The 21,706-nt window shown below is 46.0% G+C and overlaps 1 protein-coding gene across 2 annotated transcripts in view; it reads left to right on the top strand.

Annotated features, from left to right (window-relative positions):
- Positions 1-780: 780 nt before the first annotated feature.
- Positions 781-21,706, top strand: part of VLDLR (very low density lipoprotein receptor) — a 31,485-nt gene continuing 10,559 nt past the window's right edge. For both annotated transcript variants that reach the window (XM_037148735.2, XM_037148736.2), the window contains exons 1-9: positions 781-1,037; positions 12,654-12,773; positions 16,615-16,737; positions 18,098-18,220; positions 19,895-20,266; positions 20,369-20,491; positions 20,578-20,700; positions 21,147-21,266; positions 21,387-21,512. In XM_037148735.2, coding sequence (XP_037004630.2) covers positions 956-1,037; positions 12,654-12,773; positions 16,615-16,737; positions 18,098-18,220; positions 19,895-20,266; positions 20,369-20,491; positions 20,578-20,700; positions 21,147-21,266; positions 21,387-21,512 — 1,312 coding nt within the window. In that variant the 5' untranslated portion in view covers positions 781-955. The remainder of the gene's footprint in view (positions 1,038-12,653; positions 12,774-16,614; positions 16,738-18,097; positions 18,221-19,894; positions 20,267-20,368; positions 20,492-20,577; positions 20,701-21,146; positions 21,267-21,386; positions 21,513-21,706) is intronic.

Consider the following 21,706-nt stretch of genomic DNA (forward strand, 5'->3'; position numbering starts at 1 on the left):
AGGGTGGTAGAGAGATGCTTGTTGCCCCTGGAAGCTGCAAGTCCCCTCCCGGGGATGCAAGCTCTGTGAGTGGGAAGGCGGTGGCAATAGTAGCGATAGTTGCATCAGCGCTAACTGCTGCTGCCGCCGCTGCTGCATTTACTGCTGGCGGCTGCCGGGAGGGTACAGTAAAGACTGTAGGGAGCGCACAGCTCCTGCGGCGGCGGCAGGTTCCCTGGATCAGGAAATTAGGGCAGGCACCGAGGATTGGAGGCGAGGGCTGCGCGTGAGCCAACCAGCGGCCGCCCCGGGCCCCCGTGAGCACCCGGCAGACGCTCCGAGCAGCCGGGCCCCGGGAGCAGTCCGGGTGGCAGCGGCGGCGCCACGGCCACTCACGCCCCCGCACTCACACTCGCACACACACTCACGCCCCCGTCGCAGGCACCTGGCCGTCCCGAGCTTGTCAGAGGAGTGCGTCCATGACACCGGGGGCTGAAGCAGCTGCTCTCCTCGCCCAGCCGCCCGCTGACCACTCCCCCTCCTGACCCCTCCTCGCTGCTCGCTCGCTCGCTCTTCCAGCCGCGGCCAGTGTCGGTGCTTCCTGCTGGCCCCTATCTCTTCTGTCTTCCCCTCGGTTCTCGGCTCCTCAACCCCCTCCCCGCCCCTCCTCTGCCGTACCTCCCCTCTTTTGCCCTTCCCTCTTCTGCAGCGCCTGCATTATTTTCTGTCCACAGGCTCGGCTCGCACTGCTGCTGCAGCCCGGGGAGGCGGGCGGGTGGGTGGGTGGGTGAGTGGGCTGGTAGGTGGGGTGGGGACTGTGCAAGTTGTAGGAGGGGGGTGTCCTCTACTTCCCCGCTCCCTTTCCCCCTTTTCCTTCCCCTCCTCCTCCCCCCTCCTCTCCCCCTGCCCCCACCTCCTTCCTCCTTTCCGAAAGGCTGGTAACTTGTTGTGCGGCGGCACCATCCAGCCGGGCACCATGGGCACGTCCGCGCGCTGGGCGCTCTGGCTGCTGCTCGCGCTGTGTTGGCCGCGGGGGGAGAGCGACGCCACCGGAGCAGGTGAGTGAGGACGCGGCCCTCGGCGGGCTCCCCAGACCCAGCCGCGGCGCCTGGGGTCCTCGAGGCACGGTCTCCTTTTGCCCAGCCCCTCCTAGGAGGCGCCTCTCCGCTCTCCTCGCCTTCTTTCCCTCCCCACCCTGGTGGCGCCTCTGAGCTGTCAGCGTGGGGTCTGTAGGGAGCCCGACGTGGGGGACAGTGGGGCTTGGGGTGTCCTAAAACCTTGCCTGAACTAGTCTTCATTCCCTCACACTCCCTCCCCCGGAGCCACAGCGTTGCCTCATTTTTCACCCCGCGTGACAGAAGCTGGGGAATGTGGGCTTCTGAGCCACTGAACAATGGTTCTGTCTCCTCTGCCAGGCGGAGTGCTAGGAAGGAGGCAGAGGACCGGGCGGAGACTTGCGCGGCAGCCCGGGGCACGTTCCTCGGACTTCAAGGAGGGTGGTGACAGGCCGTGGGTGAGGCCGGGCGTCTGCCGGGACGCTGGCCGGTTGCGGGATGCCGGGCGCCAGGTGCTGCGAGCCGCCCGCCCCCTGCAGCGGCGGCAGCAGGGGTGTGAGGGGTGCTGGTTCCGCGGGCTGCTGCTCGTGGTCTCCGCGGAGCGGCGAGCAGTGCGCAGCCTGGGACTCCCTCGGCGCCGCCGGGCTGTCTCTCTGGAGTTCGGGTTGGAGGACGAGCGAGGCTTGAAATAGGACTCCTCTCTAAGTGTCTCTCCTGTCGCCCCTTGCACCTCTCCCGCCGCGTTTGTAAACCTCGTGGGTCTTCCCCACAGCTGAACGGGGGAGGGGAGGGGAACAAAGACTTAATCAGGTTAGTTTGCTGATCCTTGCTCCGGTGAGATTTCCTCGAGAGGAATTGAGCCCTAATCTGGTGATTGTAATTAGCCTTTATTTTAAACAATAGATCAAAGGGAGTCGAGAGCTGGTGTGTGGTGGGAGGGCGCTGCTGACTACTGTCGAGTCCCCGGGGTCTGCCGCTTCGGGCCTGGCAGCCCCCCGCCCGCAGGCGCTCTCCCACTCGGGGCCGCACAACTTTCCTGGGCAAGAGGCAGGAAGCCCCTCTAAGAGAATTCGATCCGAATCAGGCAGGTTCCTGAAGTGATCTGGACTTGACACCAACGGGGCTTGCTCAGCAGCTCCAGGGCAGTTAGGGCAGAACGCTGCTCCCGTCCTGAGTACCCGTTCCAGAGTCCCTAGCTCCCGGCCGCCTGGTGGTTTAGGAGGCCCGCCTGTGTGCAGTCACGTGTCTCCTGAAGTGAGAGCGAACTTTAAAGTCTGTGGTCAAGCAGCCTCTCCGGGAATACTTGGTGGTTTTAAGTCTCCGCGAATGCCCCCTGCCCTTTGGCTCTGTTTGTGAAGCTTGGACGGACTTGTCTGTCCTCTGCGATTGGCTGGCTGCCGGGTCACGTTTAGGTTGGTCACATGGCTCCACAGCAGCCTGAGAAGTGTTATCTTCAAGGGAATGTAAAAGACCCGACCGGCTGAGACCGACTGCTCTCTCAAATGCTTTCCCCCTGCCGGGACTCCTCTGAGCCGCCAGAGTGTCCTGAAGAGGGCCTCTGCTGTGTATAGCTCACCCCGTGGCCTGGAAAAGCGCTGCGTCCGAGTTTGCAGACTCCAACATTAACCATTAGTGGATGAGCAGCACCAACGTACTAAATGATTCTTTCAGAATAGAGCCATGACTTGCATTGTACTTTTCACACCATTTCGAAAGACTAAACTATACTGGCACATATAGATAACTGTCCTGCTCACTTTTACTGCAGTTCTCTTTGCTGCATGTAATTCTTTTAATTTAACACATAGCTTTACATTGGAAGTTAACTTCATCCTACAGAATGCCAGGAATGCACCTAAACTGTTGAAAATAGTTGAAGTCATATCTTCACCCTGTATTAGGTAGGTGAGGATCCTTTTGCTCCCCTGAGTCACAGGAAAATATGTGACATGCCAGGAACAGTGGAAACAGAAGCCCACGCAAGACTTAAACTCTTCGAAGGAAAGGAGGCACATCCCCCTTTGAAGGAAGGAGCTCGGGGTCTGCTGAGGCAGGTATTGACCCCAGTGCAACACAGACTGGCTCCTGTCCAAAGCTCAAAGGCCCAGGGCATGTAGGCTGACTTTCTGGCCCTGTTCTTCTCCACTTGTGGTGGTATTCTGAACTATTCTAGAATAGGGTGGGTATGCACTAAGACCCTGGCAAAGACCTTAAAGCAGACTAACAAGAGAAGTTAAAATTCAGTAGTATAGTACACCTGGTTACAAAATCCCTGGAGTTCTAGGGCATTTTCCTCCGGCCTGGGTAGTCAAGATTAGGACCTGGGGTGCCACATATTTGTTAAAGCCAAAGCCTAGAAGGACCAAGGTTTTGTGAGAGCTGCTCCCATAAGGCTAACACCTAGCAAAAGAGTATGCAGAGCTTTGCTCATTTTGCGGGGGGGGGGTTGGTGAAATGGCAGTACCAACAGACTTGGAGGGCTAGGAGACTGGAGGGCAAGGGGAAAATAAACCCGGCTCATCTTGTAGCACCAAGGGAAGGTGTGGCAATGGTTGTAATTTTCATCTAGGCTAAAGAATAAGCATGTGAGCAGGGATCTTTTAAGGAGGGTCACCAGGCAAGCCCTTACTGGTAGTGACAGCTTCTTAGAGCCTGGAGCAGCTTTGTTCTCCAAATCACCCCATGGGCCACTTCATGTGACATTTAGCTATGCACCTGTCCTATGTCATTTTGATTCTTTGCTTTATTGCTTGAATCCCCAGGTACATAAATCACATACAATGGCCAAGTTCAGTAGAGCTGCCAAATGTTAGTAGTACAGTTAGTAGTACAGTTTTATTGTGGTACAATAAAACTTTATATTTTAGTTATGGCAGCCTCCATGCTCAAAAGAAGTGAAGGCCCATTTGAAGTGTTTCTGCTTTTTATAAAATTGGATAACCATAAACTCAGTTTCACTTGAGTAGTTTTTATAATCCTAGAAAAGATGAAACACAGTCACAAGCCCCTTCTGTTTCAGGAGGAGTAGCAAATTGATAAGATGTAACAAGAACTCCTAGAGTAGAGTATGGCCTCAAGATCAAGGGAACACATAGCTCCCAGCCATTGGCTTTGGGTTTTGATCCAAAGAGCGGAAGACCCAGAGCACAGTGTAGAGATAACTCATTGCATATCTAGACTATTTTCTATTTCTCGCAGAATGTGACCAAGGCTGTCTTTTTCAATAGAGGGAATGGTGATCAAGTGTAGGCAGGCCCTGATATGACTTTAGAGTCATAATTAAATTTACTTTGGATGCTGGCCTTCCTTTGGAAAGCCACTTTCACATACTAGCCTATAAGAAGTTACGTGCCTCAGAGGGCTATGGTAAGGTCTGTGATGATGCTCATGATAAACGTACCTGCCTTAGGAGAGCTACCTTAGGGTAGGCTAATACAGCTGCTCTCCAGATGGTTAGTTTATAGCCTCGAAATGGCTTAGGGTGTTCCCTTCTACTTTAAGTTAATCTTACGAGAGTACTTAAGCCATAGCATGGGGACTACATTCAAGTCAAAGAGTCCAAGAATACCTTCTGCAGAGGTGATGGATCAGAGGTACCTGTTGAGCAGAAGTAAGTGGTCCAGGGACAGTTTCTTTGCTCAGCTAAAGTGTTTTTGACTAGGAAATTAGAGAATAGCTCTAAGAGGACTTCAAGGAAGACTATGACTGAGCTCTAGGAAAATCTGGCTTTGTAAGTAAAAGTCATCTCAATTTCACTGTGTGCATGTTTCAATTTGAGTATTTCTTTGCTAAGCTCTTCTGTTGGCTTGCAATAAAATTCTAGACGTCACCAATACCACCTATTTAGACCTGCTAGATGCACTGAAGTAGCTAAATGAAATGGCGGGTGATACCTTAAAGTTAGCACACTTTTCCCATCTCAAGAAGGAAAGCTTGGGTCTGGTGGCTATTTTTGGCTCTAAATTAAGCAAAAAAATGCCTGCTGGGGGTTGAGAGAGTTAGTACAGTTTCTGCTTTAAAAAATGGTTTCATGTCTGCTCAGGAATCCTTTGCCACTTTTTAGCTCAGAGATACTACATGGATGGGGGGAGGGGAGGCTGGAGAGGTATTCATGGCCTTATATTTACGAGAGAGCTTTGCAGCTGGATAACTATAAGATGGGACCACTGGCTAGAATGGTTAATCTTGTCACCAACTTGGGTCATCTGGGCTGGCCCTGCTGGCTAGTAGCCTTTCTGTATCTAGAGGTGATGTGGGCAGCGCCGGATGGAGTGGGGCTTGCAAGTTGTCAAGAAAGGGTAACACCTTGGCAAAACCTTGGCAAAAGACAACTTCTGCAAGTTCCTTCATGTGTTCTGACGTATTATGCCCCTTAAATCCAACATTTGAAAGTAACGTTATGTGATATAACTTAGTACTTCCTCCAAATACTATGAGTAAATAGGGTTTCTATTTTATAAACTGCTTCTAATCTTTAGTTGTCCTAAGAAGCCTTCCCAAGATCTGAGTCATTAACCCATCTGTAGGATCTCTAAGTAGGTGGTTGACTGGTGCTGACCTACTTTGTACGTCTGCTTGAACCCACTTCACCTTTATTTATCAAGTACCCACCATATGGCATATGGCACAGACATGGGGACACTGTGACCAGGTGGTTGGTCCCTTCCTTCCTGGCATTTACTCTAGTGATGAAGTCAACCCAGGAAATTAGTGATCCAAAGACAGTCTGGAACAGAAGCACTGGATAGGAATGAGCAGATCCAGTGCTTCAGACTCAATCATGAAAGAGGCCAATAGCTGCTGAGGATTGCTGGCGTTCCCACGTGCTAGCTGGTTCCAGCTTACGAAGCCCCCTCCCCAAATCACCAAGAGCTTAGACTCTAATGTGACAAAGCCAGAAACTCTTCCATCTCTGCAGATGATCTTACGAAGGTGATTTGATGCAAGCACAATGGATCGCCACCAACATCACCTATGAGCGCTCAGACGTGTCCAAAGTAAAATCTGGGTTCCCTGCTTCAAATTTCTAACTTCACCAGTCAGCCACTGCTAATTTCTCCTGTGTGTCGGCCTCTCTCCTCACATGGAAATGGGGCTGATATACCCACAGTGACACACCCTTCTGACAGATGAGTGTGGGAAAGCACACTATTAAATGATAAAGTGTCCAAAGATGAAGGGAAAGTACCCTCATAGGCACAGGGAGCCTTTGTAACCTAAATTCTATCAAAGAACTCTAGCTAATGAAACAACTGGTCACATTGGTTTCAAGTTCAGAAGAGCTGGGAAAAATGCTTGGGAAGAGTCTATAGACCAGCCTTACTGGTGAACCAACAATGCACCATGAATGCTCTCTAGTGACAAAGGAATCTTCAGATGTCAAACACCAGGTCCCAAATTGAAAAGATAAATTCCAGGCCCCACGTTAGGAAATCCCCATTTGTAGATGGGAACAGGAACATGAGAGCATGTCAGTTCATGGCAGCTGTGTGACAGGCACAGGAGACGATGGACAGCAGCCAGACCACACCTAACTGGTTAAGAAAGGAATTGAGGGCCTCATTCGAGGGGTGATTTCTGAGTCCACTCCTGGTAGGTAAGGAACAGGGGTAACACAAACAAAGGAAGACAAAGCAACAGTGAGGGCCCAGGCCTGGGGAAGCGAGTGGGGCTTCTTGGTGTAGCCTGAGCAGATGGCAGGTGGTAACTAACAGGGAAAAATCAGAAGGAATTGGTAGTGAACTGGATTCAGTTCTAAAGCCAGTGGGAAGCCTGGACATGATACCATCCTTGGCATTTCAGGCCATTCTAGGTTGCTTGAATCACCATCTTGATTTGGATGCAGAATGTGGCAGCCTTTGGGCGACAGACAGGAGACAAATTTAGATCAAGTTAGAGATGAGGGTTTGGACAGGCCAGAGCCTGATGGCAGCCTGTCAGGGGAGAAGAATCTGGACTCATTTTTGGACTGCTAATTTGGAGCAAGTGAAGGGGCCAATCAGTGAAGGGGCCAATCAGTGATGGGACACAGGAGAGGGAAGCCAGATTTTAGAAGAACCTCTTCACAGCGCGTGCTGGTTAAGGCATCAGGAATAATTTGTCCCACCTAGTGGGCACAAAAGCTTTACATCCAGTTGTCACTCTAAGGTACATTGAAAGACTAGCTTGTATCACCGATATCCATCCAGCAATGGGCATGAGAGCTTATGGGGTTGAGTACTGTATATCCCAACCCTGAAAATGAAGTAGTCACCTCTGCAGTAGGTACAGTCTTAGCCTCCTACTCTTCCTGCAGTGGTTTCAGTGTGTGGTGAGGGACCATCTGTGACAGCATCGCCTGGGAATTTATTACAAATGCAAGTGTGGACCCCACCTTCGACCCATTGGATCAGAGTCTCTGGAGGCTGGGGCCCAGCATTGCATTTTGTAAGTCCTCCAGGGGATTCTGCTGTGAACGAGAGCTGAGAACTACCCTCAGAAAATCGAATAACTTCAAGAATATCAGTGGGCCTTTGCTCTGACTTGACCAATATGCCCTAGATAAGAATGCCAAACACTGCAGTCCTTCTAGGAAAAGACCCACTGAGAACACTCTAACAGCATTTTAAAAAATCAAAATAGGGATGGGAGAAAAGGCTCTATCTCAACAAGAAAGTTGTGTTAGGATCGTGTCATTGTGACAAGTAAAAGACTTCCTAATTATGGATTAATTTAAGTTGACTCTACTGCCCAAATTATAAATCAACAGAATATTCTAGAAGGATGTAGTCCTGAGTCAGGTGTTCTAATTTTTATGCACACTTAGTACACACAGTATTTGGAGCCTGACTGCTCAGGTGGAAATTCTAGTTCTTCCCAGAGTGATCTTGAGGAAGTACTTTATTTCCCTTTTCCGAACAGGTTTCCTGATATGTAAAAGGGTAATAGTAACACTGACCGTGTAGGACTGACAAGAAAATGAATTAAGAGACTGAAGTCCTGGTTCAGTGTTTGGCTAACAAATAAAAGAAATTAAGTTCTTTGTGGTTCTTAAGATCATCTCAATTCGATGTAAATGGAAAAACCATGGTAATTGAATTGTAAGATTCACCTATTTCAGTGAATCAGAAGGATTAACCTAGTATTTAACAGTTTTCAGTTGCCCCCCCCCCCACCTGTGCTTCAGAGACTGACTTTCAGGCCCTGTTGCTAGTGAGTTCCTCTCACTAATCTTCCCTGTGGGAAACTTTGCTGACTAGGATATCTGCTTGTCTAAAAGCAAGTTTTCACCTATGAATAGAAAGATTGGCATTAAAGCGCCAAGCAGAAGTGAGTCCTACTAAAAATAAATGCCCTTGGCAGCCCCAGAAGTGCCAAAACAAATGGACTAGAGAAATTGCAGTAGCTGATAAGACCCGTGTGCCCAAGCTGTGAGGAGGGCTGAGAGAGATTTGAAGTCATGGCCTTGCCAGTTCCAGCAGTGTGGCAGCATGAACCCCTCTAAGTAGCCTGAAGTTCATGTCTGAGCCTGATACTCAAAAACGTCTCTATAGTCTAGACATTCCTATTGCACACTCCTGCAAAGGTGCCACTTGGAGCCCTACAGGGAAATTTGTAGTCCATAGTAAAGGCTTGGTATTTATTGTAAGGTCTATGCAGTTTTTACTAAAGCTCACATATTGTTCTTCCATGTAACCCTTGCAGGGACAATTAGACAACGGCAGGCTGACTTCTATTTGCATTAAAAACCCTGAGTTTCTTGGAGCCAGCAACCTGCCAACATGTCTGGGTAGCCACGTTAACTATTTAGGTAAGCAAGGCTCCTGGGATATGGGCGCCTTGAAGTAAGTTTGCATACTCTAAATCCACCTGTGTAAGTGACAATATAAGTGAGTAATCCTCAGCATTTCTGGGCCTTCATTCATTACAAATTTAAATAGCCACATGTGTGACTAGGTACAAGTGAGGTACCACCCCCTGACTCAAAGGGGTGGGGTATTCCTTCTGTGTGTTAGAGCTAGAAGGAAACTGAGATCAAGTCCAACCGTTCGATTTCCTAAAGCAATAGAACTCTTTTGATATTCTTACACAGAACTCCAAGTCAAAGGAAAGCCTTCCTGCTTCAGACAGAGGTGGAACAGCACGTTCCCACCGGCATGCCTTTCCTTCCACTCCAGCCACCCCTTTGGTCTGAAGGCATTCCCGTGAAACCCTATCTGACCCACTAAAAATCACAGTTACTCCAACTTTGCAACTTTCAGGGCAGGGTAGGCTCTGGACTATACAGGGTGGGGCAAAAAGAGGTTTACAATTGTTTATATGAAAAATAATCCAATAATTAATAAATAATAAGACAAGCATAAACTGTATTCTGTGTACTCACAACTATAAACCTGCTTTTCCCCGCCCTGTAGAGGACCTGCGTCCTCTACTTCTCAGATCACTTTCTGAGGCATCATTGGCTGTAGCTGAGCCTAAGAGCTAAAAGAACCTTGGGTATAGATGATGTCAAGCTCAATACCGAACTTGAGACTTAACTGTCAGGGATGGAAATAGACTACAGTCCCACTAGCCTGTAATCCCTAAAGCTTTGGAAACCAAAAGCTTCTTAACTCGTGCGGTGCTTTCAGGCCTCCGCAAGCCCGTGCAGCAGAGTCCAACACCAGGGGCGTGAGGGTGGAATCTCTTTGACACTGGACAGTAAACCCACACAGCATTGCAGTCGGGTGGCCGAGGTCAGCGTTGGACTCCGTGTCTGAGCTCTGCCACTCTGCATGATGCAGGCGGTTGGCAGAAACAGGGATCACCTTCTGCCCAGTGACAATCTCTGGAAACAAAGTACTTAGGGAACCGAGAGACATGGCCATAAGCTTAAGCTCTTTCCTGACCTCACTCTCTAAAATGTCCTTTATAAAGCCCCCTGGCCTTGCCCAGCCACACCCCATTCACTCTGTGTTTAAACAAGCAGGGGGACATTTAGGAGCATACTCTGCTTCTAACGCCATGTCCCTCCTTCTTAGTGGAGAGTCGTGTGAGTCTTGGTAAAACACAGCTTCATGACAGTCAGGCAGAAGCTGGGGGTGAAGTGAAAACATCTCAGATAAGAAAAGGTAGAACTTAAACTCCTTTTCACCTTAGGCTATTGGAATAAACACTAAGAAAATGCTATGTCTGCCCTGAGTCCGCTCAACATTGACACCTGAAGCAGCATTGCTGGAATTTTAGTATCATTTGTTATTGTTGATGGCTTGTATGTTATGACTACATTCAGAGGCAGTGGGCTAGACATCAGCCCTAGGGTGTTATGTGTCTATTTAATCCCAGGACAGTCTGAGCGTCTATAACATAGGTAGCTTCCAGGTTACTGATGTTTAAGGGCATTTCCCAGGTACCTAACTTTGAAGTGGAAAACCATCATTTGACACCTGTCTAATTATATGGCTACACTTGGACAGTGGTGATATCAACGTCAATGTTTTTGTCTCATTTTGACTGAACAACCTTTGGTAAATAAAACCTTTAAAAAATTTAGACCTTTCAGTCTGCATAGTGTTCTAACTGTCACCTGACTGTTCTTTACAAGTATTGGGATATATTTATATCTGTGTCCTCTGACTATGGATTGTTCTTTTTCAATTTTTCAAATAAAGTAGAAAAAGTACTCAAGTAGATTCTTATCACTCCACAGCCTTCAAACGTAGTGGTGATGTAGAACTACAGCCAATGGCCCCTGGGACAGGTACGCCAGCTCTCAGCGTGCTGAGGATACATAGAGCACAGGTGACAAACACAAGGCCCTCCATCGCGTTTCTACCCAGTGGCAGCACGGAGTTCTCGCTTAACTGTTAAGGAGTAGTAGTTACATTTATACAGTCCTAAAATTACATTTGGCCCTTTGAAGGCAATTGCGAGGCAGATGTGGCCGCTGGTGAAAATGAGTTTGACACCCCTGAACTTGACTGAAGTGGGTGGCAGCCCAGTGCTTCCTGTTTGGTTTAGCAGTATAAAAACGAGCAGGTGGGGCTCCTGACAGCAACCTCTGCCCTCTCCTGCTTTTCCTTCTAAATCCCTAGTATCTGATTATTTGTGGGATGAATGAATAGTAGGACGTATATGTAGAAAATGCTGTCAAATCATACTGCTTGGCGCCTGGGTCCTAGCTTAACTAGACTCTTGGGAGCAGAGTGATACATACAGGTTTTATACAGGTTTTAAACGAATACATTTAGTACCTAAGAAGATAACCACACCCAGATGGTAAACTTGACTTAGACCCAATTTTAATCTCCCCAGGAATTTGCCACAAAGCATAGAATCCTCCCAGGCAGAAGAGAGTAGCTGAGAGTCAAGAGGCCAACTAGCGTATTGTGTACATAACACAAGAGTTCCAGTCTGTGCTTGTCACTGTAGCATCTGTTCCCTGGACAGCATATCACAGCTGCAGATGCTGAAAGGTGGCAGGAAATCGGAAGGCTGTCTGCTTGGAAGGTCTCCCCTGCTAAGTCATCTGCAGGAACTATATGGCTCCTCTGGGCTTCTCGAATATTTGCCCCTGCTAAGTCATCTGCAGGAACTATATGGCTCCTCTGGGCTTCTCGAATATTTGCATTAAGCAATCAGATCTTTTCCTTTTATCTCAGATCATATTCTCCAGGAGGAAAGACCTTCTAATGATAGGAAACACCTGGGTGTTAGCTGTCCTGTGCCAGGCAAAAACAAAAACAACAGCAACAACTAAGTGCCCTACTCCCAAGAATTTGTTCATGTGATTGTGTGAGTTAAATATCCGCACCTTGAGCGTGGGAAAACTGACATTCAGAGAAATAGAATTCAAGTCTGCGACTCTACCTTACTTTGCTCTTTTCCCATCACTAAATGAAAAGTGATCTCCATTTGTCTCTTAACTGTACTTTTTTGATGCTTTTTATCGTATCTTGGAACTGTTTTGTAAACATGTCTTTTTGAAATCAGACCTCAAGTTCTAAGACAAGGAACCACGGTATTAAATCTCTATGCCTCCCCTCTCCTTGCTGCCCCTTCTAAATCTCCTTCACTCTACTTGGAACAGGAGCATTATTTGTGAATAATAGTATAAAACATGGACCAGAAATGCCATTAAAATGCTAGGATTTGGCTGTGTGATTGTAACAACAAGAGCGACTTTTAAACAAGTGAGAGAAATGAGTCCGGAGGCAGATGAAAATGCCCCTGTGTTCCCTGGGCAACCTAGGTTCCTTCTATCGTGCTCTGGCTGCGTTGGCCTGAGATCGCTCTCCAGCCACCATGCCAAATGTTCAGGAATAAAGGGAAGGAAAATGGATCCCCTGTCCCTTTGAGGATATTTCCTAGAAGTTGTATCTACCAATCCTGCTTACATTGCATTAGCCAGGATTTATTTCCATGGCTATTCCTCACCGTGAGAGAGGCTGGGAAATCTAGTCTTACCTAGACGGTGTGTGTCCAGCGAAGAGCTCAATTATGGCCAGTCACAGCCCAAGACCCACCCAGCTCTGCCCCTAGAATGTGTTATCCTGCTGTCCCTCTCAGAGGACCCCCCTTCAAAGGTTTTGGGGAAACGTGCATCTCTAACTTATTGCCCTTCTATCCCAGGCTTAGCTAAGTGTTCCCTCCTGATTTTAGGAAGAAAAGCCAAATGTGACCCTTCCCAATTCCAGTGCACAAATGGCCGCTGTATCACACTGTTGTGGAAATGTGATGGGGACGAAGACTGTGCTGACGGCAGTGACGAAAAGAACTGCGGTGAGTACAGAGTTTGACAGTCTCACTTGTCACCTCACTAAGACCTATGCATTTTATTGACAAGTATTGATGTTATCTTAGTTTCTACAAATGTGTCAAGAGTTTGAAAATAGAATCTACTCCTAAGACTTTCTTTGAACCAGAGTCCAAAGATTTGGTACTCCCTGGTCTAGAGGAATATGATTGAATGGTTGATGTGGGGTTATCGATGTGAGTACAGGAGTTCCTTTCAAATGACAGGACCTGGTTTATCTCAGGTCAGGCAAATATTTGGTAAATGAAGCTAGGAGAAGGGAGGGGAGGACTAGAAGTGGAGATAAAACAGACTGCTTAGAATAGACTTTCTTTCTTCAATTCTCAAATGGCTCTGACCCCCTCTGCCCCCACAAAAGAAAGCCATGAACAGGAAAAAGTCCCCTAAAGTTTCAGGGGGTTAATTAACTCCTGGCACAGAAACTGCAAGTCAGCACAGATCAAAGACCAGATAAGAATTCTTTTTTTAATTCTCTGCCTACAGTAGATGCTAATTGTAAACATTAGACAAGGTGAAAGACACCTGTCCCAAGATAATGGGGATATACCATCACACCCATTGATCAGTATCTATCACAAGATCACTGTGAGAAATGCAGGTTTATGCAGTTTGTACAACCCCTCGTCGGGCCAGAATAGCTGAGAACTGCATGTTCTGTGTAGGTACCGTGAATGAATGCTGGAGTTTGCTTTATGGCCCCTTGGTTCTATGCTGTAAAAATCCTGAAACAAAGTTGTGTGTGAATGCTGGTGAGAACACTGTCATCTGCCTTTGAAGAGATGTCATGTAGAGCTGTGCACTCACTGTACAAGCTAGAAACATAGAAGAATAGCTTAATGTAGATTTCATCACTGTCATCTTGTTATGCCATTACCATATTTTGACTTGTATAATGTGCACCCCTGGTACAGTACTGCCCATGTATAATGCGCACCCCTGCTTTTCCCTCAAAAATTTAAGGGAAAAATGTGCATTATACTCGGTCAAATACGGGTACCTGCTTCTTCAGGCACCATTACTAAAATGCTACCATGTAAACACCAAGGCCCTCTGTCCCACGCTCAGGCTCTTGGAGCAACACCATGGATGCGTTCAGCCCTTGTGAGGATCAGTAGCTCATCTGGAAGCATAGGATGCCTCTTCTAGAGTCTCAGGGAAGAAACTCCTCTCTCATCTGAAGACAGAAGTAGTTCTGCTGTACAATGCTTTTCCGTCGTTTGCATTATAACACTAAGATTTTCATCTACTCCATGAGACATGAAGTTTCATGCTATATCTGGGTTACCTAGGAAATAGCATTCCCTCACTAAATGTCCCACCAGCAGGACTCCACTCTCGTCAACTATTTTCTTGGTTTGGGTAGCAATTCTTCCTCTAGTGTAAGCTTATTGGTTTGTCAAAACCCATTGTTTTTTCTTAGAAAATAATTATTTTCTTCATGTTTGAGAAGTCTTTCACCATCTGACGAACTCTGTAATGGTAAGTCAGTTAAAGGCTGACAGTGTACTAAAAATTTTAAAGAGACCACTTCAACTCAGGGATTTCACTTAGATACAACTCACAGAGGGTCCTAAACAAGACAGCCCCTCTGGTTAAGCCTTTGATGTTGTAAAGAGGGGAGACAGTGATTAGAGTCAATTTCTAGTAGAAACTAACCTGGGTCCTCTTAGGGGTCATCATTGGCTCTTCCTAAAATAGGCTTTGCATAAATGACTTCTAGACACATGGCAGGAGGGTTTGGAAGAGGCAAAGAGAAACAGGTGTATACAATTGAGATCACAAAAGGGGGAAAATTAAATATTTCTTGACCAGACATCATCTCTGTCTCTCAGGTATGAAAGCAGAGAAGGAAAGTGGCAGCATTGCTCAGGGAAACTCTGAATGCTTATTTTGGGGTGTTCTGAAGGGAAATGCTACACAAGTACTTAAATTTATAATGCCCCTTTTCTATTCTTCACATCCAACATCTTGATATTGATCTTGGTTACAGTTTCAGCCAGGCTCTTTCTTTCAAACGTGTCAACTAATATATTTAGTCAACTTCAGCTTGGATTCCACAAGCCATGTGTTCCTATTGATCCCAGTAACTCATTCTTTTGTATTAGGCTGAGCTGAGTCATCAGTAACTTAGACACCCTACGCATGTAACTGGTAGCTCCCTTCCTCTGTGGCACATCTGCATTTCTATCCATCTCAAGGCCCAGTTCAAATAGTCTTCAGTTACCCTCCCCGTCTATGCTCAGAATGGAGAGAGATGAACTCAAGCGATGTGTCTGCACCTATTTATCTTTTGCTCAAACACTTTGTAACACAGCCCATCTTTCCTATTCCTGCCATATTTTATACTTTTAAAAATCATGTGGTTTCTTTACAACCAACATGATTTACTCCCTCTTTTACAACTTCTAAAGAATATCACAGGTTGAATTACAGTAGCTGGCCCTGCAGAACCTCCCACCCCCAACTACATGCTCAAGGGAACATGGCCTTGGATGTCATTTAAATGTTAACCCTGGGGTTTCAGTATTTCAATGATTTTAGAAATGGGAGAATTGAAGAGCTAATGTGACCTTTCTTGTTTCCTTGGCTACACAATTCAAGGAGGAAAATAAGACTTTTCAGATCATCATAATTCACCATGCTGAGTTTTAGAAATAGACTCCAATCACTGTCTCTCCCCTTTACAGTATCAGAGGCTCAACTAGAGGGGCCCCCTCATTCAGGATGCAGAGCGTTGTACCTAGTTGAAACCCTTCATTTGAAGTGGTCCCTTTCAAATTTTCAGCACATTGTCAGCTTTTAGTTGACTTACCATTACTGAATAGTTGTTAGAGAAGGATGTTTTAAACTAGAAACTCAGATAGAACATATGTGTACATGGATAAGGAAGAATATAGTCTGAGAAGAATGAGCCTAGCATAGCCTATGTGGCTACTTTTTAAGACTCTTCTTAACCCTCTGACTTCCTCCTGGGTAGGTGACCAAGTTGCCTGTTTACTTAGGACAGTCCTGGCTTTTGCTTATCTTCCTGGTGCAATTAACAGTGTCCCTTTCTCCTGGGATTGTTCTAATTTGAACAAGTTGTATGGTCACCCTAATTATAGGAGTAAAGACCTGCCCTGGTAAGAATTAGTAGCAGAATTGACACCTTACAGGTTCATTTAACTCTAGCAGTCAGTTCTGGATATCGTCAGCTTCTATAGCAGTGCCAATCACTGTGAGCTGGTTGATGTTAGCCCGCCCTGGATTCTAAACATGACCTGTCCTACACTTGCATTCAAGCTTCCTTTATTTCTTATGAGGTGGGTTCCCCTGCACCAATAGATCTGTAGGGGTGACAGTATTCAGTTCTGGGACTTCTCCTATCACTACACTAAACCCATGTGATGTTAAGATATGTCCCAGGGCAGTTATACGGTGACCCAGTCATAGGATGGAATGTTTGGCTATTAAAGGTATAAAAAACTTGAATGAGTTGGAAGAAATGCAGGAAGAGAATGAAACTATCACTTAGTCTTAACATTATAAAACAGACAAGATGTAAGCCATCCCTGGGTTGTAACATAGTGGGAAACCTTTGTCTTACCATGTGTTCAGTATCCAGCAGGTCTCTCAAATGAGCAGCTTTCTTCTCTGGGAAGAGTGGGGACTTTTTGAAGGTTCTGCTCGAGATGGGATGTTGTGTGCTCATTGACCCAGCTTTATTTTGAAAATCAAACATATCAAAATACAGTTTTACCCCCAGCGGGAGTATAGGGCTCTTGGGTAAATGACTTTAACTTTAACCCGGCAAATATACTTTTGTAGCGAAGAAGACGTGTGCCGAGTCTGACTTTGTGTGCAATAATGGCCAGTGCGTCCCCAGCCGATGGCAGTGTGATGGGGATCCTGACTGTGAAGATGGTTCTGATGAAAGCCCAGAACAGTGCCGTGAGTGTGACTTGCTCTAAACTTGAACCTTTCCAAGCTGTTCTGTGTTGTTGAATCCAATACTGGGTGTCAGTTTCCTCTGACTCCCTTAAAGTGTAGGCTAGCTCATTCCAGAGTCAGTCAAGTCATCGACAGTTGACCAGTGTCCTTTAAAGAATGCTCTCCTTGGTCTAACAAGACTGACATTCTCTTGGGTAGCTTCACTATTGAATATTTAAGACTGAAGCCAGCAGATTTCATTAAGAACTCCTTGACTAGGTGCACAGATTTCCAATGTTTGAGAACGATGAATCTGAGCAGATGGTACTCTGGTCCTGGAAGCCAAGTCAAGATGTGGGGGTCCCTAATAGGCCAAATACAAGCTTTTGGATGCACAGCTTCTTATCTTATTAAAAAATCTATTTCTGAAGAGGCAAAGTAGCTAGAAATAGGGTGATACAGTGATTTTGAACAAACCTGAAACCTTAAGTTATTAAATTGTGGAGCTCTCGGCTTGTTCTTAAATAAGAAATTTCAGTTATTCAAACGTATGTCTGTGTTCTTAGGCTGATATTCAGGAAGGAGGCTGTGAGATATAGAGGAGGGTGATTTGGGATTATCTGAATATCAAGGTGAAGACAGACTCGGAGTTCATTTTTAGGCAGTGGAGACCTGTTTAAGCACTAAGGGTAGAGTATTAATAAACAAATTTTCAGTCTGAAAAATGGTTACAAAAGGAAATCAAACAAAAAGGGAAATAAATGTGTGATATCAATTTCCTAGGCAAGAAGTGAGGGTCATTAATAAGAATATTGGTCGAGGCAGGTGAGCTACCATAGGTAAAGACATGTTCCACAAAATTTGGCCCCAAGTTTTAGTAGAGGGTGACCCAGTAAAGTCAAAACTTACGGGATGTTCCTATTTCACAAAATGTAAACCTAAAGGAGGTTGTGAAGAAGGCCTGTAAAAGAATCTAGAAGGAAGACTTCGTGGGTGTTAGACCATCTGGCCTTTAATCAAGTTGGGATTAGATACCTGGGTGTGCCACTTGGTATCCGGCAGATAAATAACGGTCAAGGAGGAGACCAGCCCATAAACCTGACTATGCCCGGTAAATCAAAAACCAGAACTGAGCACATCACAGAACACTGAAGGAGAAACATGGTCAAGGCTCTCAGGTGTACTGCCAGGTAGCATAGGTTGGCATGGCTTCTAAGCAATGGCACTGGCAAAGGATCTACCCAGGCTTCAAGTAGTAAGTCGAATTTCACCAGTGTGCCAGGCCACTGAGTTACAGGTGTACCACTTCCACGCAGCACAGGAGCAGCGACTTTGCACTGACGAGTCTGGAGGCTCTTTTGAGACTGTATATCATCAACAGATATGAAAACATGCCGCACAAATGAAATCAGCTGTGGCGCCCATTCTACTCAGTGTATCCCAGAGTCCTGGAGATGTGATGGTGAAAATGATTGTGACAGTGGAGAAGATGAAGAAAACTGTGGTAAGAAGATCAGTGTTGAGTGGCTTATCCCAAAGACCCCTTTGCTCAAAGAAGGGTGGGCAGGGAAAGCTAACTTAAGCATGAAGATGCAGTTACGTTGACTCGCTTTTCAGTGACTTCACTATCTGCTCAGCTACTTGTCCTTCCTTAACTGCCCTGAAAGTCTGAACGAAGTTCACGTGGTCATTGACCACCACTTGCCTTGGTGTTTCCTCTAGACAAATAGAAATAAAAAAGGTAAGTCACTCAAGGCACGTAAATTTAGCTGTAGCTCCTTGGAACACCCAGTGTGTGGGCTTTTGTCTCTGTCAAGACAGTAATTCATGGGCCTTCCTCACACAATGCCACAAAGGGAGCAGGGCCAGCAAACACATTCCTAGGTCTCAATTGGATCTTCTTATTGAAATTAATTACTTGAATATCATACAAGCATTTCTTAGCCCCCAAACCAGATTCTATTTTAACCCTTTCAGAAAGTCAACTGGCATAGAAGTATTAATTAACATCCTGCTACCAGATACCCGAAGAAAACTCTACCTAACCGGTGGTACCTTTGTCTTCTGTCACAGTTTCTGCTTCTAAAAACCAACTCTGTTTTCCTACCCTTTCATGCTTTTGTTCTTGGGAAATGTGTAATAAATGCTACCCGTTAAAGGTGAGGCCCTGGGAAAATCTCTAGGTTGAACAAACATTGTTTAGAGTGCTCTTTCAAGCTGCCGCCCTTTTTATAGGGCCTCTATAACTCCACCTTCCCAGGGTACGTTCTTCCTGATGTGGTGTACGAGTGAGCTGAGGATATTTGAACTGAAACAAGCCTAGCGTGTAGAAATTACCTTCTGACGTCAGTGCCACTGCACCTAGTCCAATGAGTTTTGATGTTTAATCCTAGAATTGAGCTTTATGTATTGGTAAACCCTGGAGCTGCCAAGTGTTTCCCTCTAAAATCTAGACTTTGCTTCCCAAGAGAGTTGTAGTCTCTACCCTAATTACCACCCAGTTGTGACCTTAATTCATTTGGCCAGAATTTGAATCAAAGTACAAAGTGGCTTATCTTTGACTCTGACTAGCTTATCATTATTAGCATACCTGACTGCTAGATTGTGATTCTAGCCCTCCAAGTGACTTTCTAAAACTTCTAAGTATTTCAGACCTGTTATTCCTGATCCTCATTGGAAGGATCTAAAGAGAAGGAGCCGAGTAGGTGATATAACATAATGGCTTCTTTTTGATGATAGTGCCATAGTGCTCATTTTGAATATATTCTTTGCCTGAATACCTGATGCATGATAGTCTCAGCTAGTGATACAGCCTGGTCTGATAGCACTATGTCCATTAAAAGATAACTCAGTCTCTGCCTTCCAGAATGAAATCCACTGTTTAAGTTATTAATCACTTCCTGTAAGAGTCTATCGTGGCTCTTGTTTCAAGTTAATTTCTGTTCTTCAACTCTTTTCTTGGTCCTTTATTTCTGTTCATATTCGAGTGTTCCTGCATCTTTTAAATGGTGAGACTGTTCTTACTAATACAGGAATTTGAATATTGATGTAATTGCACTTAAGCTTTTAAGTTAAGCTAGAAAGTTAGGATTCATGATCAAAGATCTGGTTAGATTTTGGGACAAATGTCTTAAAAGAGCCAGATACACTTTGAACATGGCATCCTCTCTCTCAATAGGCAACATAACATGTAGCTCCGATGAGTTCACGTGCTCCAGTGGCCGCTGCATCTCCCGGAATTTTGTATGCAATGGCCAGGATGACTGTAACGATGGCAGTGATGAGCTCAACTGTGCCCCACCATCCTGTGGCGCCCATGAGTTCCAGTGCAGCGCCTCCTCCTGCATCCCCATCAGCTGGGTGTGTGACGATGATGCGGACTGCTCGGACCAGTCTGATGAGTCCCTGGAGCAGTGTGGCCGCCAGCCAGCAACCCACACCAAGTGCCAAGCCAGCGAGATCCAGTGTGGCTCTGGCGAGTGCATCCACAAGAAGTGGCGATGTGATGGAGATCCTGACTGCAAGGATGGCAGCGACGAGGTCAACTGTCGTAAGTAGCACTCTTATCACTGGGACTTGTCCGATTTTCTTCTGTGTATCCACTGGGGACTGGCTGGCTGGCTGTGTTCCACAGTGTTCCCTGCCTTTGCAGCTTCTCGAACCTGCCGACCTGACCAGTTTGAGTGTGAGGATGGTAGCTGCATCCACGGCAGCAGGCAGTGTAATGGAATCCGAGACTGTGTGGATGGTTCTGATGAAGTCAACTGCAAAAATGGTATGAGCCTCTTCTTGAGGGTTTGTCAAGGGACTGCTCTGATCAGACCCACTCATGGAATCTCCCTTCTGTGTTTCTTTTTGTAGTCAATCACTGCTTGGGCCCTGGAAAGTTCAAGTGCAGAAGCGGGGAATGCATAGATATCACTAAAGTATGTAACCAGGAACAGGACTGCAGGGACTGGAGTGACGAGCCCCTGAAAGAATGTCGTAAGTGAAAGGGTTGCTTAGGGACAGAGTTGGGAAGGTTACTTAGATCTAGCATGGCTAATGCTGTCTGGGCCTCATACAATGTCTGGTTAAACTACTTTTCATGAACTAAGTTCACTTGTTGGACTTACAAGTGAATTTTTGACTTAAAAGTCCAACCAGTGACAAATTAGCTCATGATTTACCTCCTTAAAGGTAAATGATTGGTAATAGAGAAACTTGACCAACTCCTGCTTAGCCAACTGGCCAAGGAGATGGAATCTATTATTCCCCAAGAACACTCTAAAATGATATCTATAAGACAAATTATTAGATCTTGGAGAAATCATAGGTTTGACTAGACTAACTAGATAAGTTATCAGAGATAGCCTGAATTTTAAATGTTAATAGGACAAATACCAATTTGGAATAAGTTGTCAAGCAACTCAACTACATTTTTATTTCAGATGTAAATGAATGCTTGGTTAATAATGGTGGATGTTCCCACATCTGCAGAGACCTAGTAATAGGCTACGAATGTGACTGTGCAGCCGGGTTTGAACTGATAGATAGGAAAACCTGCGGAGGTGAGTCAAAGAAGAGAACCTGAGCCAGGGCGGGGGCGGGGGGGGGGGGGGATGGGGAAGGACAGTATAGCTCAGTAGGTTGTCTAGGAGCAGCACGACTAATTCTGATTTCCCTCCTAGATATTGACGAATGCCAAAATCCGGGAATCTGCAGCCAAATTTGTATCAACTTAAAAGGCGGTTACAAGTGTGAATGTAGTCGTGGCTATCAAATGGATCTTGCCACTGGCGTGTGCAAGGCAGTAGGTAAATGGACTTGGACTGGTATTGCTCTGGTACCTCTATGAGTAAGTGCTTATGAAAGGTACAGCCAATGACTACAGTAGTCAAACTAAATATGAAATTTAAATGGTACTTGGGAGTGATGCTACCAATCAGTGCAGTATAATAGGTTAAATACAGATCATTTCCCCAGACTCCTGCCTTGGTCAATTCCTTTT

The sequence above is a fragment of the Artibeus jamaicensis genome, unplaced genomic scaffold (assembly GCF_021234435.1).
Source record: "Artibeus jamaicensis isolate MK-2021 breed Jamaican fruit bat unplaced genomic scaffold, CSHL_Jam_final scaffold_1964, whole genome shotgun sequence".
Classification (NCBI taxonomy): domain Eukaryota; kingdom Metazoa; phylum Chordata; class Mammalia; order Chiroptera; family Phyllostomidae; genus Artibeus; species Artibeus jamaicensis.